Source organism: Danaus plexippus, chromosome 8, assembly GCF_018135715.1.
Source record: "Danaus plexippus chromosome 8, MEX_DaPlex, whole genome shotgun sequence".
NCBI lineage: Eukaryota > Metazoa > Arthropoda > Insecta > Lepidoptera > Nymphalidae > Danaus > Danaus plexippus.
The window spans coordinates 4,911,697-4,930,646 of NC_083542.1; the positions used below are offsets into that span (position 1 = coordinate 4,911,697).

Consider the following 18,950-nt stretch of genomic DNA (forward strand, 5'->3'; position numbering starts at 1 on the left):
TAAAAAGCAGCTTATATGATTTTTAATTTGAACGTGCCTGAATAGAACGAATGAATGGAAAATTACTAAATAGATAATATAATCTGTGAAATTGAATGATTACTACAGAAAAGATTGAAATACAAAAATTCCTCATAGATGCATGTGTGTAAAGTGAATTAATTTATTAAATATAGTTTTGTGAAATAAAGTTTAATCATATAATTAAATTAAAATTGTAAATTGTAAAGTATTCTCTTCGAAACTAGATTTTCTTATATTTTCAATAAACTTATGAACTCAGTATAATAAAGATCTGCGTCTATCGCAAATATGGCCGTCCTGTAATGAATCGGTGGTCAGTGATATTATAGTTATTTCATACAAAATGCAAAATTTCAAAATGGAACTACGTGTTGGTAATAAATACCGATTGGGTCGTAAGATAGGCTCAGGATCTTTCGGAGATATTTATTTAGGTGAGTAGTAATATAAATAATTGTAAACAAAGAAAGATAGTTGCTATTGTGGGGCCAGCTGCATTTTTTTGTTTCAAAATAGATCCTTACTGCTTTCATGGTTAATGCTGATTAAGAGAAAGCTACTATAAATAATCGTAACAATTCTGTTAAAAGTTTGATTTAAAGCCAAGTCATTTTCCCCATTATTTATTTTTTCTAACATGTGATTACTGTCTCTTAAGCAAATGATTTTGATTGTAAATCAATTTAATTGAAATATCTCGACAGTATTATCTGCAGTTGGAAAATGTTCGCAATAAGAGGCAAAACATAAACTCTTTCTCTTTATAGAACAATAGATAATTCTGTCAAGGGCAATTAATTTTTTAACCTAAATTTGTAAGTTTTGAATCAGATGATTGCAAAACAATGCTTTAATGTTAATAATAATATTTGATATCTATGCACATTTTAAAATTGTATGTTTTCAATAGGGAAATACTATCTGTAATCAATTTTAATCGTATTTTTTTTTCCAGGAACTGATATTGTGACTAAGAAGGAGGTAGCCATTAAATTAGAATGCAAAAGAACTAGACACCCACAGCTCCACATAGAGAGTAAATTTTATAAACTTATGCAAGGAGGTGGTAAGTTCACTACACATATTATTATATATAAGACATGAGATAACCTATTAATAATTTATTATTCATACTTACGTAAATATTCCCTTTCCTTATAAAACTCTTACTATTTATAACAAGAATGGTCTGATTCCTTGTATTACCATGATATAAAGTTCTTTAAACATTTTATGGTTATAAAGGATAAATTCCTATAACATAAATGTGTGTCACTTAATGTTTTGTTTAGAAAAGTAAATGTGATTTTTATTCTCAGTCGGTATCCCTAAGATAAAATGGTGTGGCTCGGAAGGAGATTACAATGTGATGGTTATGGAGTTGCTGGGGCCATCTCTGGAAGACCTCTTTAACTTTTGTTCCCGACGTTTTTCTCTCAAGACTGTTCTCATCCTTGCTGATCAACTCATCACCCGCATTGAGGACATACATTATAGAAATTTTATACATAGGTATTTTATTAAGTCACTAATCTATTTATTGATAAAAACTAGCTCATATCATTCTAAATTATTTTGTTTTTATTTTATATCACCGTACTTCACTTTCCTTTTAGTTAGGGATTAAAAAATACTTTAGGAATATGCTTAATTTTTATGGTTTATACTATGTTTATTGAGCGAGTATACCAAGTTAATATATAGTAATCCAATGATTTATGTATATTTACAGTAGGTCATTTTGTAAGGTTATAGATAAGGAGTAAACAATAATGTACATAACGTGTAAATGACCATCTCTATATATGCAATGTACTATTATCTGTTATATGTCATTTAGATTGTGCAGTCAAATTTGAAGTATTCTGGTTATCTCATAAGTTATTACAATGAATTTTTTTTTATATAAGACTACATATATTAAAAGACAAACAAAATTTTTCAGTTAAATAGTCATTAGAGTTTAATCATTTAATTTCTTTTGTTACTATTTACATTTGGTGTTTACTATATGAGTATTTGAAGAATAATTAGGTAGTTATTCACCGGATTGTTAATATTGTGATCGATAACTGTTTATTTTTGATTTGTTTGCATAACATAGTAACAGTAACTTATTGATATAACTGTTCCCCGATAAAATTAAATTATACTATAACTTGAGATTAAACATGCCAATCATGATATAAAGATACACTAAAATGTATTATCTTGAATGAATAATATTGATTATATTATTTCCAGAGATATTAAACCAGATAACTTTCTAATGGGACTCGGTAAAAGGGGTAACATAGTGTACATAATAGATTTCGGGTTAGCAAAGAAGTACAAAGATCCCCATAATAACCAGCACATACCATACAGAGAAAACAAGAATTTGACCGGTGAGTAAGACATTATAGATACCTTAGTGGAAAGGTTAGTTATTTTACCAAATCAGACTCAGTGTGTCATAGTTGAGTTTGTGTTATAACACATTCAGCAGTATTGAATACATTTTCTCATTTGTCACATTTTCTGTTGACAACAATGGACATTCCATATTATTTATTCAGCTAAACACAGCAATAGACATATCTGGTGATTGTTATTAAATAGAAATTAATACTGAATTCTCTTATACTATAATATGTACTGGAGTTATATTTAAATAAAATTAAGATATTTATGACAGAGGTTTTTCAAAGATACTTATATATTAGATGTAATTATTTAGTATGAGCAGGTTATGGTAAGTAATATAATGATTGTGCATACAAAACTTTGTGATTTATATATGATTTGATCCTAGCTTAGTTATATTGAAAACTAAGAAACTGTTGAACTCAAATTAAAATATTTTGAAATAATTTAAATGTAAATCCATCATGTTGGCATAAAACAAGACATTACCAAGTAAGTTGTCAAACACTTTAATATATTATAGATGTGAACGAATCTTATTGGTGATAGGAGATTCAGAGTTTTTTTATAAAAAAAACCCCTAAATTGTTGTAAGTTACATTGTAATTATTGTTGAATTCTGTAGTTAGGCGTTTAATTAATAATTCTTTTTACAGGCACTGCTCGATATGCCTCCATAAACACACATCTGGGTATAGAACAGTCCCGTCGTGATGATCTGGAGTCCCTCGGCTATGTTCTAATGTACTTCAACAGAGGCAGCCTGCCCTGGCAGGGACTGAAAGCTGCTACCAAACGACAGAAGTATGAGAGGATATCTGAGAAGAAGCTCTCAACACCATTCGATGAATTGTGCAAAGTGAGTTATACCAATCCTAGTTATTTTTTTTATTAACAAGTTCATTAAAAAGTTTTTATATCTTGTCAGTGGCATTGAATTGATTCGAAATTCGAATTCGAATGGAGAATTTGTTAGCAAAAGATTTAATTCTATATTAATAGCATTATTATAATAAAATAATGTATACGTAATTTGAAGGTTTTTACCACATATTTATAACGATAATTTTTTGTACTTCGGAATATTCCGTCGTAATGAAATGACGTAAAGACGCTGGGCGCGAAAAAAGTTAGTCACCAGAGTATGTAGACATAAAATACTTCTCACATACGACCAGCCATTGAATACTCATTATGGGTAATTTTGCAAGAAATCAAATGCTTTATTGTTATAGTTAAATTATTTCATATCTTATAAACGTAATGTATGTAGAAGCTTAGAAGCGAAATTATTATATTTTTTAAATGCACACTTTACTAAAGAACGATCTGCGTAATTCTTTTTTTTTTTAAATATATTATTAGTCGGTCAATATTTTTTAATGTCTTTTCGAAATTAATTTTGAATTCTATGACGTTCTGTTAGTGACCATATGAAAAGTTTTGTACTAGAATGTAACAATTTTTTTAATAACTTAATGGTGATAAAGATATTGGAGTGAAATTTAAATTTTTTTCGTTCATTTTTTACACAGAATTTGCATAAAACTGTGTTATTCTATTATAACGCAAAACGAACCAGTTCTATTTTGTAACATTTTTAAAACTGAGACGTCCTCGCAGAGAGTATCTTTGCTTCCATTCGACGTTTAATATTAACGTAAATTTAATATATTAGTTACCAAAGAGTTTTTATATCATATAATCCGCCATTTTGTATACGTGTATAAATAAACTGGCTTGAATATTAATTTTCGTTGCAATCGTAATATTGTTGTCTTGTGTCAGTCTAAACAAGAAATAATTTTAGATTCCAGAGATATAAAGCCTTCAACTGAGTACATACTTTAATTATTGTCTAACGTTCAACCGACCTGTCGGGACTCTGATAATTAAGATAACGTCTTTGAGTTGAGATTGTTATTATTTATTATTATAAGTGATCGTTAAAAAAAACTAGGCATGGTGTTTGTTGTGTGAACATATAAGTTGATTATTTTATGTATAATTTATATTTATCGAATTATTGTACATACATACATATTGTATTTAGTTTTAGTACATTATTCATTTGTATTTAGTAGTACGTCTTAAAATGGAATTTGCTATTCATTTTGCAAGCTTTCGTACATATAAGGAGTTTGTGATTTAAAAATATGTTTCTAAGCGTTATAAGTTCATTTTAATGGTATCTAATTATATGATAGACTAAATATAATGATTCTATGTACAAGTATTTTAAAACAAGCTGTTCAGTACTCGACCATTGCTATCTGATGGTAGATGGAAATGAAGGCGTAGGTAAACGCCTTTCCCCTAGTAACAGCGTCAAACCCTTACCTTCCTTATCGTAAAAGGAAAAATACATACGTCGATACTGTTGTGTTTGATGGATTTAAAAACTCCAAACTGTCCGTGTTTAGTGTATAACGAAATTGAAAGTTGTTAATATGTAAATTGGACGTGTTTTAACTTTCGTACGTCACATCACAGTAATATTATTTGGCATCAATCAATTTGTTAGCTCTCATTCGATCTTAGGTTGTAGGTCAAGGTCGACGGTCGCGATGCGTTTTAAACCCTAAAGCTAAATCCGACTGACAACATTAATTGTACCGTTATCTCCACTAAACGATGATTATAATGTTATTTTAAAGATTATTATATATTATGCTACGATAAATATTTGATTATCAATAGATTATATGAAGGTCTTTTAAATTAAATAACAATTAATACATGTATGTATATATATAATAAGTACATACAATAATATTTACTCTAAATAAATTTAACGAACATAGCTTACCGTCACTGAATGAAATAAAATTCAATCGTATTATAAACAATACTTGTATATAAGTCTATAAAATGACTTCGAGATTATAATTCACATGCAATTACAATATAAATATGTATTTTTCAAACAAATATAACAGAAGTATAATTATTTACTAGTATGTGTAGTGAGTACACACACACATTTTATATAAGAGTTTGTGTGTATACAAATGCCCCTCGCCCATTTTCGCCAGTGTAAAAACAGTTATGAAGTAGTATCGTCCTCTATATGACAAATTTAAATTTTAAAATTATTCGTTTGTCACTGCACGTGACTGGCCAGTACGTTGCACGGCGCACGTGTCTCGACGCATGACACCGCCGCGCCGGCTCTTGGATAACACAGTGCGATTCACGAGCTATGAACTTATAATATATATATATTATTAAGAAATATTTTTTTTTTATGTCTATTATATTATGAAATACATGTTATTTATTGCGTCCGGGTAGTTTATAAACGGAATTTTAATCAGTGCTAAGTCATAATTCGTATAAGTGCAATAAAATTTCATGTTGAGTTTGCAGTAGATTTGATACTGGATTTTTTTTTAAATTAATGTTATAAATAACTTAGAAATAAATTTATGGCATACAAGAGCAGATTAATATTTGCCTTAATACTTATCTTATAATAATCGGAAAAACGTTTCTTTCATTTTATGAAAAATTTAATTGAAACCAAATATTTATTATTCCTACAGAAATTATTTATTGAACAAGGTTTTTTATTAAATTCACAATGATGAAAGTCTTTTAAAAAAGCCCAAGTGCCGATTCCAAGAACACATTTACCTATAGTGAACCTAAAATTACTAAAGTAATTACTACAAAAACTCGTTGAATAAACTTTATGAAATTCTAAATCGTGGAATGATTTACATAATAAGTATTTTTAAAAAAAGTGTTATATATAAAATTCCAGAATCACCCGATCGAGTTCCAGCAGTACTTGAAGTACTGCAGGCGACTTCGCTTCGAGGAGCGACCGGACTACGCCTACCTCAGACAGCTGTTCAGGATGCTGTTCCACCGGCAGGGCTTCACCTACGACTTCGTATACGATTGGAACATGCTTAAGTTTGGTACGATATATTAATATTGAATATACATATATATGATTTACATAATCACTCGTACACTATATATAATTAATGTTAAGTAAATCATCCTCCATTTATATTTATATTAGATTATAAAAAAGACACAAACATCATCAAAATCGGTCCTGCTATTTCAATACATTGACCACTGGTTTTCGCAGTCCAACTAAACAGTTCTCACGGTTCTATACGTGCATACTGGGATACTTTTATATGTGGAGAATAATTTTAACCAATTTCTATACTAACTAGGGATGTATCAGCAGCGATATAGCCAGGGCCTACATTATATATTTAAAAATATATAATATTCGTAAATAATTATATCAATAATAATAATTTTAAAATATATAGTCTTAATAACGCGAATGAAAATAGCAGGTGAGTTGTGTCATTTCATGAACTATTGTGATGTAATATGTCGGCTTAAATTTTATTTTAATTTTCCTGCCAGTCACTTGCTATTAACAAACGTAAAGATTTACATTAATAAAATCCGCTCCTAAGTTTCTTGAGGTTTATTTCGTTGCTGATTAAAGTAGTAGTAGTCTTAGTCGTAGTCTGTTTTTTTTTTCCATAGTTAAAAATAGTAGTTTTTTTTTAAGTTCAAAGATTTATTTAAACCAGTTCCTATTGTGTGTTTTATTCTGGATTTATTTAAGGCTTATCTATTTTTTTTTTATTATAGATTATCTGTGAAAAATGTAATGCAAAATTTAGCTTTACTTTTTTCTTACTATAATCTAAAAAAATAATATCGATTTACTTAATAAGTTAAATACAACTTCGAAATGTCTGTTCAAATGAACAAATTCCTGCAAAGCCATGTGTTTTGTGTACATTATTCGGAAGGTTTAAACCATTGATATTCTTCTAAAACGAATGGGAGCGAAAGTGAAAGCGGTTTGCGCTTGATCTGGCACAGTTACTTTACTAAACAGAATGTTCTCAACACCGAGTTCATTAATTTCGTTTTATTCAGTAAATGTTTTCAATATTATTTTCCGTCTCTCAGTTTTAATGTTATTCATACTGACTTTGATATGTTAATGTTTTTATTCTAGTAGTTTGTAGCGTTGATCTACTTATTGTTAGTTAAATTTATACGTGTGACAACTCTCAACACTTGAAGCAACGATGATGAAAAATTTTAATCCAATGTTTTTCTATTTTCAATATATTTTACTGATTTTCATACATGCATAGTAAATTTTCATTAAAGGTTTTAGTCGGATTGATAAATAAGTGTGCACATGTCCTACTAATATTATAAATAAGAAAGTCTGTGAGGATGTATCAAGGTTGTGTGTTGGTCTTTTGCAAAAAAAAAAAAATATTGCAGAGTGGTTATTGATGCAACTTCTCAATACTTAGACACCAATAAAATATGGACCAATTTTTGCCGAAATTCCGTGATGTTTTGGGAAATCGGGGAATAAAACACGTAGTAAGTTGAATCCAGTCACGTGACACGGACTATAGATGGCTCTGCCTTCTAGTATTCTTATGTTTTTTATGCTCACTATTCACATCTCTGAATCCCATTTTAAAACCCATGCGGATGAACTAGCGGATAAAAACTAGTCGTATGTCCTGGGATAGAGTCTCTTTTGGATTATTTGCTATATTTCCAGGAGCACTGCCCGCCACGTGTCAGACAGGAGTCGCAGACCGCGCTATACGAGCCGCCGCTCACACCAAGAAACAAGAACCGGACACTAGTGAGTACTACACATATGTACTATATTAGCTTCCTTAATGAACTTCATGACTACATGAAGTAAGTTAGAAAGTTTTTGTAGCTCCCTCACCAACAGTCGCTGCCATGTAGATGTAATTTGAATATGGAAACGTAACAATATGTATATTGCATACAGGAGTACAAGCATGTGTTGTAAGTTGATTAGAGAATTATTCTTTTTAATGTAACGTAAATTGTGTCCTGTAAAGCCACTGGCGCCGGAGCCGTGGGTCACCCGAGCACCGCTGTGGCGGCCATATGGGAGGGACGGTGAGAGGGTTCCGCCGCGCGCCCCTCCCGCCCCTCCACCCGCACACACCGCGCGCGACACCACGAGTACCCTCCCCGGACGCCCCGCGGCCACCGCGGACACGCCGGACACCCCGCCGCAGAAGGACGGCCGGCGACACAGGCAGGTTCAGTGTTGAAATAACTCTTATAAACAAACTCATCCTCAATTATTGTAAGACGGACTGAACTCTGCGGGTCTATTGTACTTTATGCTCAGTTATATTTAGATTTAATCCGTGCGTGTGTGTCGTGTGGCGTCGTGTCGTGTCGCGTCTTGTCGCGTCGTGTCGTGACGCGTCTCCCTCGCGGGGAGGGGATGTCGGTTCATCGACATGAGGCCGATTTTTCGACACTCGTTTTTATGACGACCTCGACTGTGGAAAATCTATATGATGTACGCCAAATATATGACATCTTGTTTAATAATAAATTGTTTAAGTTTATGATTGGTATCGTTTTTAATATTTTGCTATTACTGATGCGAGGAACTGTTGATACTACGACTTGTGCAATAATAATTTGAAATGAATCAATTGTCTTCCATCACAGAAACGGAACTTGATATTTTCTGTACGTTGAGTTGTCCTTACTGTAAATTCACCCGAATCTTGCTTGTAACTATCAGTTCGACACGTCCAGCCACTGCCATAGGTTTAATTAGATAAGTTGAATCTGTGAAAGCTATTTACTTCTATCATTAATGTGTAAACAGTAAACAATCACTCATCAGTTCTCTGGAAGACAATGGTACTTTGACACTGACGCCCGTACATGAATTCTTCTATTGCTGTTGCAACATTTCTGATGTAATTCTGTCTCCTTTTTCACTTTGATCTCATGTTGATTACCAAAATCGTTTATCTTCTTAACTTATAAGCTATTTAGCATCGATATTAAAACGGGGCAAAGGATATTAATTTGTTTAATAAAAAAAAATAATAATAATATTCAAATGATATTTTATAACTAGTACATGTTCATTAACATTAGGATCAGAAATGGCAAAATGAAAAGATAAAATATTTAAAATACATATACATATACTTATACATATACATATATATATATATCTCGGTGTATAATTGGAATTATTGTTTATGAAACTTCACTACTAGGTTTATTGTTATATTTAAAGGCATATAACTGCTTGGGAGTAACTAAATCTGTTTAATGATGTTAGTGTTTGTCATACGATCATTTAATCACATGTAACTTGTATTTCAGTTTCATTAATACATATATGATTTAAAAAAAAAAACAGCATGTACATGTGTGGCCTATGGTTGGTACCGGAATATAAGTGTAACGGTGTCCGAGTCTAATTACTTGTAAACTTGCAATCTGTGGAATTAAAAATGTATTATATTATGTATATGTAAATGCTGATTTCTCAGATTGGATTTGCGATTAATTACTATGGAATAGGATCATCTATCTCTAATATGACTGAGAATTAGGTTCAATTTTGTGTAAATATTATATTTAATGTAGTGGATTTTTTTTTGTTAATGGATGAATTTTTGTATGTCATGACTCTGTTAAGTGTCGTTTTTAAGGTAATCCATAAGCTAATTAGTTGTTAATGTCCATTTTATTATTCATGTATATCAATATAAATGTGTGAATGGAAAGACGATATTTTTTAAAACACATCGAAAATCCAACAGTTGTTGTGAAAAAAGATTTGCAAGAGGAAGTTTTTTAATTGTTCCATATATATATATATAAATGTTTGGTTTGTTTATAGTTAAGGTTTAGTGAACAGTATTCTTAGCATTTTTCATAAATTCTATTGATCCTATATTTTGTACCTCAATTTGTGAATATAAAACGGTCATTGCTTTTAAATTTAGATGGATTGTAACATTTAAATTTGGTGCCAATTTATGTAGTATTGGCATAAATACTTAAATGGACATTGTAATAATGAAAAGTTGGTACATTTTTTTAATCCCAAATATATTTTTATGATATTGTTTAACTGATACATGTAAAGATAGTTCGGTTAAGCTTTTTGTATTGTCATAATATGTGCTGACAGCGATATGACCTCGATGGAGCTCCAAATTTAGGGCTTCTGGCTGTTGTACAACTAGAGGGGCGATCAAATAGTGGATAAGTTAGTTACATACTGTGGAGTGCTTACTAAACGGTGTCATCGCTTTTGAAGTTTAGTGTATAATCTAACTGACGGAAGACTTTAGACTTAATTATCTGTAAATAATAATTATAAACTCTGATGTCTAAGTAGTAAGATACTTATGTAAGCCAGGTACACTGTTTTTTTACAATATCTTAGATAATTAAATTAACTGTTATAGTGATAATGTTATATTATTTGGCTACATTTATTGAATATATTTTTGATGGTTCAGTAGCTGAAAGTCGTGATATAGCATATTGATGGATGATTTCCAATCCACTTACTTGTCTTTGGAATTTATCGTCTCCAGAAATTATCTATGGGAGGGAACTAAACAGTAGGTGTAGGGAATTAGAGAAATTACAGCTTCTATTGGATTTAAAAAGTTAAAAAAAAAATTTTTTTTGAGGGTATCGGTATGAGAGTTCCCTCCTCGATTCGGGTGTATTATATTCAAATGTGATTTGTAACAATGTGTAACTCAACATTTAGTTTACATTGTGCTCATTATTTCCCGCGATTTGTATAGCTTAGCATATTAATATGCTTTTATTACCTAAAATTATTATGCTTGCATTGTTTTCTACGTCCAGTATGTATGATTCCTTTGGCACAATAAACCGAATAAAATAACCACTCCTTTTTTCTTTCATTTGATTTTTATTATAGTTATTAATAATCACGTAGCAAGGAAGCCGCCGTCCACCGGAAGCTGTACACCGTTGATCATACTTGACTTATCACTTAGCAGAAATGTTATAGCGTTAACTACTTCATTTATTTCTGCAAACCTGTAAAATATACAAATTTTATTTCTGACCATATACTTTAAACCTGTTATGTATATACATATATGTGCGGACCTTCCTAGCGGTATTTTGGACAGCATTGTTTGGGCCTTTTCAGGATCGGCCCACGCCCTTCGTCCTAATTCAGTCATAACGACGGTTGGATTGATTGCGTTGACCCTTATACCGTGAGGTCCAAGTTCGAGTGCCATTACTTGGGTCATTGAATCAACCGCCCCTTTTGACGCTGCGTAAGCGACGTGGTCTTTCAATGCCGCCTGTGATTATAAAAATTTGACAATAATTTATGAATGAATTTTACATACATATAAATATATAATTTACTCTAAGTATAACCTTAGACGCTTGCGATGAAATATTAACTATAGATCCTTTGATCCCATGCTCAATCATTTTTCTTGCTACGTTCTGACTCACGTTGAGAATGGCTTTAACATTCACGTTCATGGTACTAAAATGTGAGTCAATTTATTATTACTATTTCTCCCGAGATCAGCTTATACTGAATTTCCTTACCAATCAAAATTCTCAGAGCTACATTCCAAAAAGGACTCCGTTTTTATAAAACCGGCACAGTTTACTAATCCGTGAAAAATTCCAAGAGAATCCACAGCTTGTTTTGTTTTTTCCCAATCGCTGAGGTCCACACATGCTGTTGCTATCGTTGGATATTGTTTGTTCAATAGCTCAAGGTTATCTGGTTGTTGTGATAATGCAACGACATTTGCACCGAGACGCCACAGCTCTAAAACAGTCTCTCTTCCAATACCTTCGAGAAAAAATATATATGTATCTTATTATAAATTAAAGTAGTAGTAGTATGTCAAGTTATAATGGTTTTATTAGAAAATAATTTACTTGACCTATGAGGATACACTTACAGAGGTAACATTATATATGTATGTGATTTTGTTATTGCTAGTCCGCGAGCAAAGTCGCAGTGAGCTCTTATACTTTATATAACAATATAAATTTACCTGAACATCCCCCTGTCACTAAAATTCTTTTTCCATCAAAATAGTTGACCATCTTTATTCTTAATCGTATTGTTAATGATAAGGAATGTTCTATTATTTCGATCGTTTACAATTTTTTTTTTGTGTTATTACTTTGTTCGCACTGGAATCTTGGAACATTTTGCCAATATCAACGTTTTTATTTGTTGGATGAAACAATAAATATTTTATCAACAAATAAAAACTGAGATTGGCCAAATATTCCGATTCCAGTGCGAATGAAGCCATGGCATGTTAAAAAATATTGTTTTCGTTGACTTTAAGTGACGCAATGACAAGTTCAATTTGATAACATCTTGAACGGTTGTTATTAAACTTGAATAATATACTTATTTACATAATATTCTAAAATTATAATAGGTACTGCTTTATCATTATTGTTTGCCATTTTTTTTTCTTTATGTCATTTTTGTTTATTTTTTTCCTTATTTATTTTGAGATGTATTTAATGTTGTCCCACCAGCATTATAAATGCGAAAGAAAAACTACTTGACAGATTTTGATGAATCTCGAAAGTATGAAGCTTAAGAACTATACTGTATCAGAAACTTGTTAGGAAAAAAATCATTGTATTAAAAAGTATGGCACTATGCTCAACTAGATTTCGTCCGTCACCGATCAGTACTCTCTCTGTCTCTTACATGCACAGAGCGTCAACTATTTTCGGCGAGATAATGTTGCCAGTGGCAATACTTTTTTTTTACTTTCATACGCCTTAGTGGGTAGAGTAGAACATAACCTGTTGCATGCCGGCCCTGGCACGTTCCTAGTATTGTCATAGTTACATTCCTTGTGGGTCGTCCTTTAGATATTATAATGAAGCCTAGGCTATAATTTTATCACAACCTGATCAGTCGCATGAAGTCCAGTGACACAGACAATAGATGTCTCTGACGTGTTCGTCTTGCTTACTGTCTGTTACTTAAATACATAATATTTTTCTCTGAACCTAATCTAAAATCAATGCTAACAAAGTCGCGAACACTAGTTTTCTTTTATCTTAATTGTGTAATTGTCTTTGAAATCCCAAAATTTGTATATATATGTACATTAAATATTCACATTAACTGAATACTAAGATGTAATCACGAATTATAAAAATTCACAAATATTTTTTTATAATGAGAAATGAAAAAGCGAAAATGAGTATTTTATTTTATTTTCGAATATAGTCTGCTTTTAAACATAGCATCTGTATAACGACTATTACAGGGTACGTAATATTGTAGTAGAGAGAAAATAAAATAACATTCATATCAGCACAAATAACAACTTTTCCAAATGCATATCCATAAATATTGAAAAAAAAAAAAATAAAGAAACAGGAAAAATTTATTGTAATTCATAGATTATAATTTATTTAACATTTAAAGATTATAATTCTTTGGTACGCCAGTACTTAATGTATCAATTAACATCATAAATGTAAAACAACAAAGAAAAATCAAAACAGATAAGATGTTTACATATAATGAAACAAGACCTCATTTTAGTTTCGCATTATCTATTTATGATAATAAAGCTTTGTCCCAATATGGACGTTTCATTGACATTGATTATGATGTATAATGGCATTGAAATATATAAAGTTTCAGAACAATTTTACATTAAAGGCGAAAAATTGTATCTTTTTTTTTAATTCCTTAATTTTATTATTAATTTGGATTATATATTGCGAAGGATTATCAACGTCAGCTTTAATAATGAATAAATTTTAAGTTACAAATTTATGTTGATGTATGAATTCTTTTTCTTTTTAAATAAAAAAAAAAATGTTCTTCAGATTTTGTTGTCAGTGGCTGTAGGAAAAGGCTGGTTGTTCTTGTTATGAGCTTCTACCTAGGTAGCAAGAAAACCTCCATCGATGGGTAATTGCACACCATTGATCATGCTGGACTTATCGCTCAAGAGGAAAAGAACAGCATTAACTACTTCTGAAACCTCCCCAAATCTGAAATAAGTTTTATTGAATTAAATATATATTATATAGAAACCTTATTAATAGTGTCTATAAACAGAATTTGTGAATATTCCTGTTTGTAGAGCATTTTAAAAGAATTGTAGAGATTTCCTATTATGACTGTTGACAATGAATGCCAAAAATAGAGAAAAGTTGGTAAAAATTAACTAACCATTTTTATTTTCACTAACTTGTCCAGGAAAATCATTAGAGTACTAATATATGACACACATGTAAAGAAAATGCGACAGTATGGAAGCAAAACTAATCAAGAATATTTTCTCTTCAAAGTAACAAGCTAATTTAAAAAGTATAAAAAATATTTTATTACATTTTAGCAAAATGTGAATAATGAAATTCATGTCAAAGAAAATTTACTTTTTACTCATGTATAATTTGCCTGTCGATAAACAAATGACTTTTGATAAGAACTTAATAATATACTGGAGAAGTTTTGTAAACATGTCTACGTGTTTTAGTAATTCTCATACAGGTCTTGAAATAAAACCGGTTTTATTTAGCATAATGCTATAATTAATATATGTTATTCGTTTTTTACAATACAGTGAAAGTGTATGTAACAGACATTATCTGTCAATGATTTAATATTTTCCTACCTGGAATAAATACCTCCGATAAGGGTACCTTACAAGTTGAACAAAACATTGAGACGTATCCTATTACAACATTTTGTTTACTAAAGAAAGGATGAATATCTTCATATATATAATAATGTTACTAAGTTTATATATAAGACTTAACAGTTAGTACAATGTCATACCTTCCAAGTGGTATTTTAGATATCATTTCTGAACTTTTCACAGGGTCAGACCAACCAACTTTTGCCATTGCAGTCATAATGACCGTCGGGTTTACAGCATTTACCCTTATTCCATATGCCCCTAATTCTAATGCCATGACACGAGTTAGAGAATCTAATGCCGCTTTGGATGCACTGTAAATGGCATGATCTTTCAAGGCCGCCTGTAATATTTAAAGTAACATTAGAAAAGAGTCATAAAATAGTTTAAAAATTAAAGTAAATTTAAGGCAATATTTCTTTTAACACCAAAATTTATTATTACTTTTTGGTAAAAGATACATTTTACTAGTTTGTATATCCCTTGGACATTCGTTCATAGAAGATAAAACTATAATATAGAAAATAGAGCAATGTTATATGTTTGTTGATAACAGAAAAAGTATAAAATCAAAAAATATCAGCTGCCATATGTTTATATTTTTATCTACATGAGATAAATATGTAATCCCCTATATATTGCCCAAATACATGAATGATAACATTTAAGCCCTCTGATAAAATATTCTGATACCTTTGAGGCCTGAGAAGATATATTGACTATGGCGCCTTGAGTTTTGTTATCAATCATCTTTTTAGCAACAACTTGGCTTATGTTTAGTACTGCTTTCACGTTCACATCAAACATCCTGGAAGTAAAATGGTGGTATTTGCATTAAAATATAATGACAGAAATCCAGTTTCAGTAGAGCGGTAATTAAACTAAATTATACACACCTGTCAAAATCATTTGGTGAACAAGTAAGGAAAGGTTCACAAATGGCAACCGCTGCATTGTTTACTAATGCATCAAAATGCCCTAGAGAGTCAATTACTTCCCTTGTCTTTTCCCAATCGCTAATATCAACATCGACGATGTCAATTGAAGGATATTCGCTTTGCAAACTCTCCAAATGGCTTCTGGTCTTAGAAATTGCGACTATGTTTGCCCCAGCTCTCCATAATTCTACAGCTATACCGCGACCGACGCCTGTAAAACATAGTTTTAGGATTTAACTGCCCTAGTGGCAATATTAATTTAAGTAAATTAAGATTTCTAATAAACCTTGTCCTGCGCCGGTGACTAAAATACGTTTTCCTTTAAAAGAGATTTCCATCCTGAAAATTTGTGATATCTATTCGGGAATTAAAATAATTTCAACATTTAGCACTACGAGATTATAACAGTTGTTACTTATAATAAGATAAATACTATATGTTCAATCTTGTACAAAGCGTATTTTGTTACTGTCAGTCCCTAAGCAAAGAATTTGACGTTTGACATGTGTCATTACAGCTGCTGCTATTTATGTTGCAGGTGTTTCGAGGGATAAATGACAAATATTCTAAAATATAAAGTTTTGACCTTAATTCAAAGCACTTGTGCTTTATGTTTTCATTTTTCTTTGTCGTTACCGTAGAATATTTTAAAATTTGATGGTATAAGTAAGATGAGCTTGTTATACTTAGTTTTCTTTTTATTTTGAATATTTATAGCATTATTCTTATCTCATTTATACATAAATATCGAAGCGTTTTAGGTTTATTATTTAAAAAAATCATTCAATCTTTTCAAGTTTCAACTGTGAAAAAAATTAACGAACATCGTTTCAATATCGTACAAAATATGTTCCACTACTTGGACGTAGCTATTAACGTGGAGGCCTCTTTGCATATACACAAGAACAGTCGAGCTTACGATGATATCGCAGGATTTTTCATATTCCATAAACATAAAGGTGAGGAGGCTGGTTGTTTTATTCGGCTTATGGTTTAATTTGCTGGACTGTGTGAATGTACTCTTTGGTATTGAAGCCTTTTCCAAATACAGTTCACTCGATAGGTTGTAAGTCATCGAATCTACGGGCAAGATGTGTGATAACTCTGGAGAAAATCTTGTAGATATGGTTCAAGAGGATTTTCATGTGGTATGTCTTCAATAGAAACAGTAACACCACACCTCTACCACATACCTCCGATGTATTAGTTATAATTTAAGAGAATGGAATTGAAGCGCTTCGTTATCTCCATTAAAATCGAAGTTTTTCGTGCTTTAAGAGCTCTGTCGTAATTCCTTACTCTCCAAATGCTATAACATAGCAAATTATAAAGAACCCAACTAAGTTCAAAAACATTTCTATGATTTTAAGATAATCTTTAACAGTTGTGTACTCTACATGGAACCTTTGTTTGGTATACAAGTTTAATAAAAATAAATTGGATTAATCAGCTACAATTAGCTAAAACTTCTCGCTTCACATGTTGTGTACTATAGGAAAAGAGATGTCAAATAAAATCACTTGTTTATTTCGTATTAAATTGCATGTTTATTCGTAGCCAGAAGCATACTTGAAAACGGGAACAACTTTTGTATGAATTTTACATCCTATGATATAAATAAAATCTACGCAGCAAGGAAACCTCCGTCGATAGACGACTCAACACCATTTATATATACTATACCATACTCGCTTTGTCACTCGTGAAAAGTGTAACGAGAATTCATTTTAATTAAAGTAAAATAAATAATTATCAAAAATAAAACAAAATTGATGTGTCGATTTTATATATTTATTGAGATTTTTCATGATGAAATTTTTATGATTCTTGGTAAAAAAAGAAATAAGTTTCACGTCTTTCTTGACAGAATTTATGTTTGGGAGTTTTTAAACAGTTTTATATTTTCCTTTCCGGTCTTATAAGAATTTGTATACAAAATGTATAAGGAGTAGTTGATTGGCTAAACAATTATTTTTTTATGTATTTTCACTGAAAGAGGTACCTATTTTTAATGATTATCTCTACTTTTAAAACTGTAGAAAACAATTATTTTTAAGATTAATTTATTCCAATTAGTCAAACTGTTTGCAAGCAATAATAATTGATTTATTTTGAACATATTTATTCTTAATAAACACATATCAGCTTATCAACTTATTTATTCTTAATAAACACTTATCAGCTAATCAGCTATAGTACATAGTACAATTCAATAAACAACTTAAGATGAGAATTATACAGATTTTTCCTACATTTGAATTTTTTCAGATGACTTATACGTATAGTTTAAAAATAGTACCCTGACAGTTTATATCAAAAGATACAAAATTTTATTGATGACTGATGATGTCAGACGAAACTTCTAGAAGTCTGTTAAAAGAACAGTAAATAGTTCATTATGGCATAAAGATATATTACTTATAACTAAAACTAACCTTGGCCAGCACCCGTCACTAAAACGCGTTTTCCTTCGAACGAAATATTCATTTTTAGTCCAGTGGGAACAAAAGATGACAAAGTTATCCCAAAATTTTATGAATCAAACGAGTAACTGTCTAGACGAATACTTTGTTACTGAGAGGTGTTATCTACTTTGTTACTGAGATGTGTTATCTTTATCCAAAGTTATTCATCTTTATCCAAAGTTATTCATTCAACAAACTCGTTAATGTTTGAATTTTATATTTTTGACAGACATTTTTAATTTAAACTCCTTTCAACTTTTCAATAGCATTCAATTAACATTTAAAATTCCCGATAAAAATGTTTTTTTTTTATCATGATAACGCGTGACTCATGGAAATTTTTGCCATTTTTGTGTTGGAATATTTTGGTTCCGTACAATCAAAGAGATTTTACAATGAAAAATATGATGAATAAAAACTACTTAATATAATTTTAAATTCACAGATCAAAAGTCCTTAATTATTTAATTAATTGATAAATGTAGCTTTGTGAATGAATGTTTCGTCTTTTCTTGATATACATTTATTGTTTTAATCTTAAATAACCATATATTTCTTCATGTATTAATTGA

General features: G+C 30.6%; 3 protein-coding genes across 5 annotated transcripts; 1 reads left to right on the forward strand and 2 right to left on the reverse strand.

Annotated features, from left to right (window-relative positions):
- The first annotated feature begins 120 nt into the window (after positions 1-120).
- LOC116770945 (casein kinase I-like) lies at positions 121-11,182 on the forward strand. Its single transcript, XM_032662588.2, has 8 exons — positions 121-458; positions 980-1,090; positions 1,344-1,536; positions 2,269-2,411; positions 3,087-3,289; positions 6,197-6,356; positions 8,009-8,095; positions 8,325-11,182. Exons 1-8 carry the CDS (start codon positions 368-370, stop codon positions 8,387-8,389), a joined length of 1,053 nt encoding a protein of 350 aa, XP_032518479.1. The 5' UTR covers positions 121-367; the 3' UTR covers positions 8,390-11,182.
- LOC116770970 (L-xylulose reductase-like) lies at positions 10,967-12,704 on the reverse strand. The gene is made up of 5 exons (XM_032662629.2): positions 12,336-12,704; positions 11,875-12,127; positions 11,695-11,809; positions 11,413-11,615; positions 10,967-11,340 (listed from the first exon to the last, which is right to left on the reverse strand). Exons 1-5 carry the CDS (start codon positions 12,385-12,387, stop codon positions 11,229-11,231), a joined length of 735 nt encoding a protein of 244 aa, XP_032518520.2. The 5' UTR covers positions 12,388-12,704; the 3' UTR covers positions 10,967-11,228.
- Positions 12,705-13,690: 986 nt separating this feature from the next.
- On the reverse strand, positions 13,691-18,499 carry LOC116770956 (D-erythrulose reductase-like). 3 transcript variants are annotated; one of them, XM_032662611.2, is made up of 6 exons: positions 18,349-18,464; positions 16,200-16,269; positions 15,872-16,124; positions 15,669-15,783; positions 15,116-15,318; positions 13,691-14,325 (listed from the first exon to the last, which is right to left on the reverse strand). In XM_032662611.2, exons 2-6 carry the CDS (start codon positions 16,249-16,251, stop codon positions 14,214-14,216), a joined length of 735 nt encoding a protein of 244 aa, XP_032518502.1. In that variant the 5' UTR covers positions 16,252-16,269; positions 18,349-18,464; the 3' UTR covers positions 13,691-14,213. The 3 variants fall into 3 exon arrangements, with proteins under 3 accessions (XP_032518502.1, XP_032518510.1, XP_061377414.1); XM_032662619.2 differs by lacking the exon at positions 16,200-16,269 and having other exon boundaries at positions 18,349-18,499; XM_061521430.1 differs by lacking the exon at positions 18,349-18,464 and having other exon boundaries at positions 16,200-16,395.
- Between the last annotated feature and the right edge of the window lie 451 nt (positions 18,500-18,950).

Excerpts from the sequence above, each read along its gene's own strand:
- LOC116770945 (XM_032662588.2), top strand. The coding sequence starts at position 368 with ATGCAAAATTTCAAAATGGAACTACGTGTTGGTAATAAATACCGATTG. Across the intron at positions 1,091-1,343 it reads TAAACTTATGCAAGGAGGTG|TCGGTATCCCTAAGATAAAA; the intron begins GTAAGTTCACTA and ends TTTTATTCTCAG. Across the intron at positions 6,357-8,008 it reads TTGGAACATGCTTAAGTTTG|GAGCACTGCCCGCCACGTGT; the intron begins GTACGATATATT and ends CTATATTTCCAG.
- LOC116770970 (XM_032662629.2), bottom strand. The coding sequence starts at position 12,387 with ATGGTCAACTATTTTGATGGAAAAAGAATTTTAGTGACAGGGGGATGT. Across the intron at positions 12,128-12,335 it reads AGTGACAGGGGGATGTTCAG|GTATTGGAAGAGAGACTGTT; the intron begins GTAAATTTATAT and ends TTTTTCTCGAAG. Across the intron at positions 11,616-11,694 it reads TTTCATCGCAAGCGTCTAAG|GCGGCATTGAAAGACCACGT; the intron begins GTTATACTTAGA and ends TTATAATCACAG.
- LOC116770956 (XM_032662619.2), bottom strand. The coding sequence starts at position 18,400 with ATGAATATTTCGTTCGAAGGAAAACGCGTTTTAGTGACGGGTGCTGGC. Across the intron at positions 16,125-18,348 it reads AGTGACGGGTGCTGGCCAAG|GCGTCGGTCGCGGTATAGCT; the intron begins GTTAGTTTTAGT and ends TATGTTTTACAG. Across the intron at positions 15,784-15,871 it reads TCACCAAATGATTTTGACAG|GATGTTTGATGTGAACGTGA; the intron begins GTGTGTATAATT and ends TTTTACTTCCAG.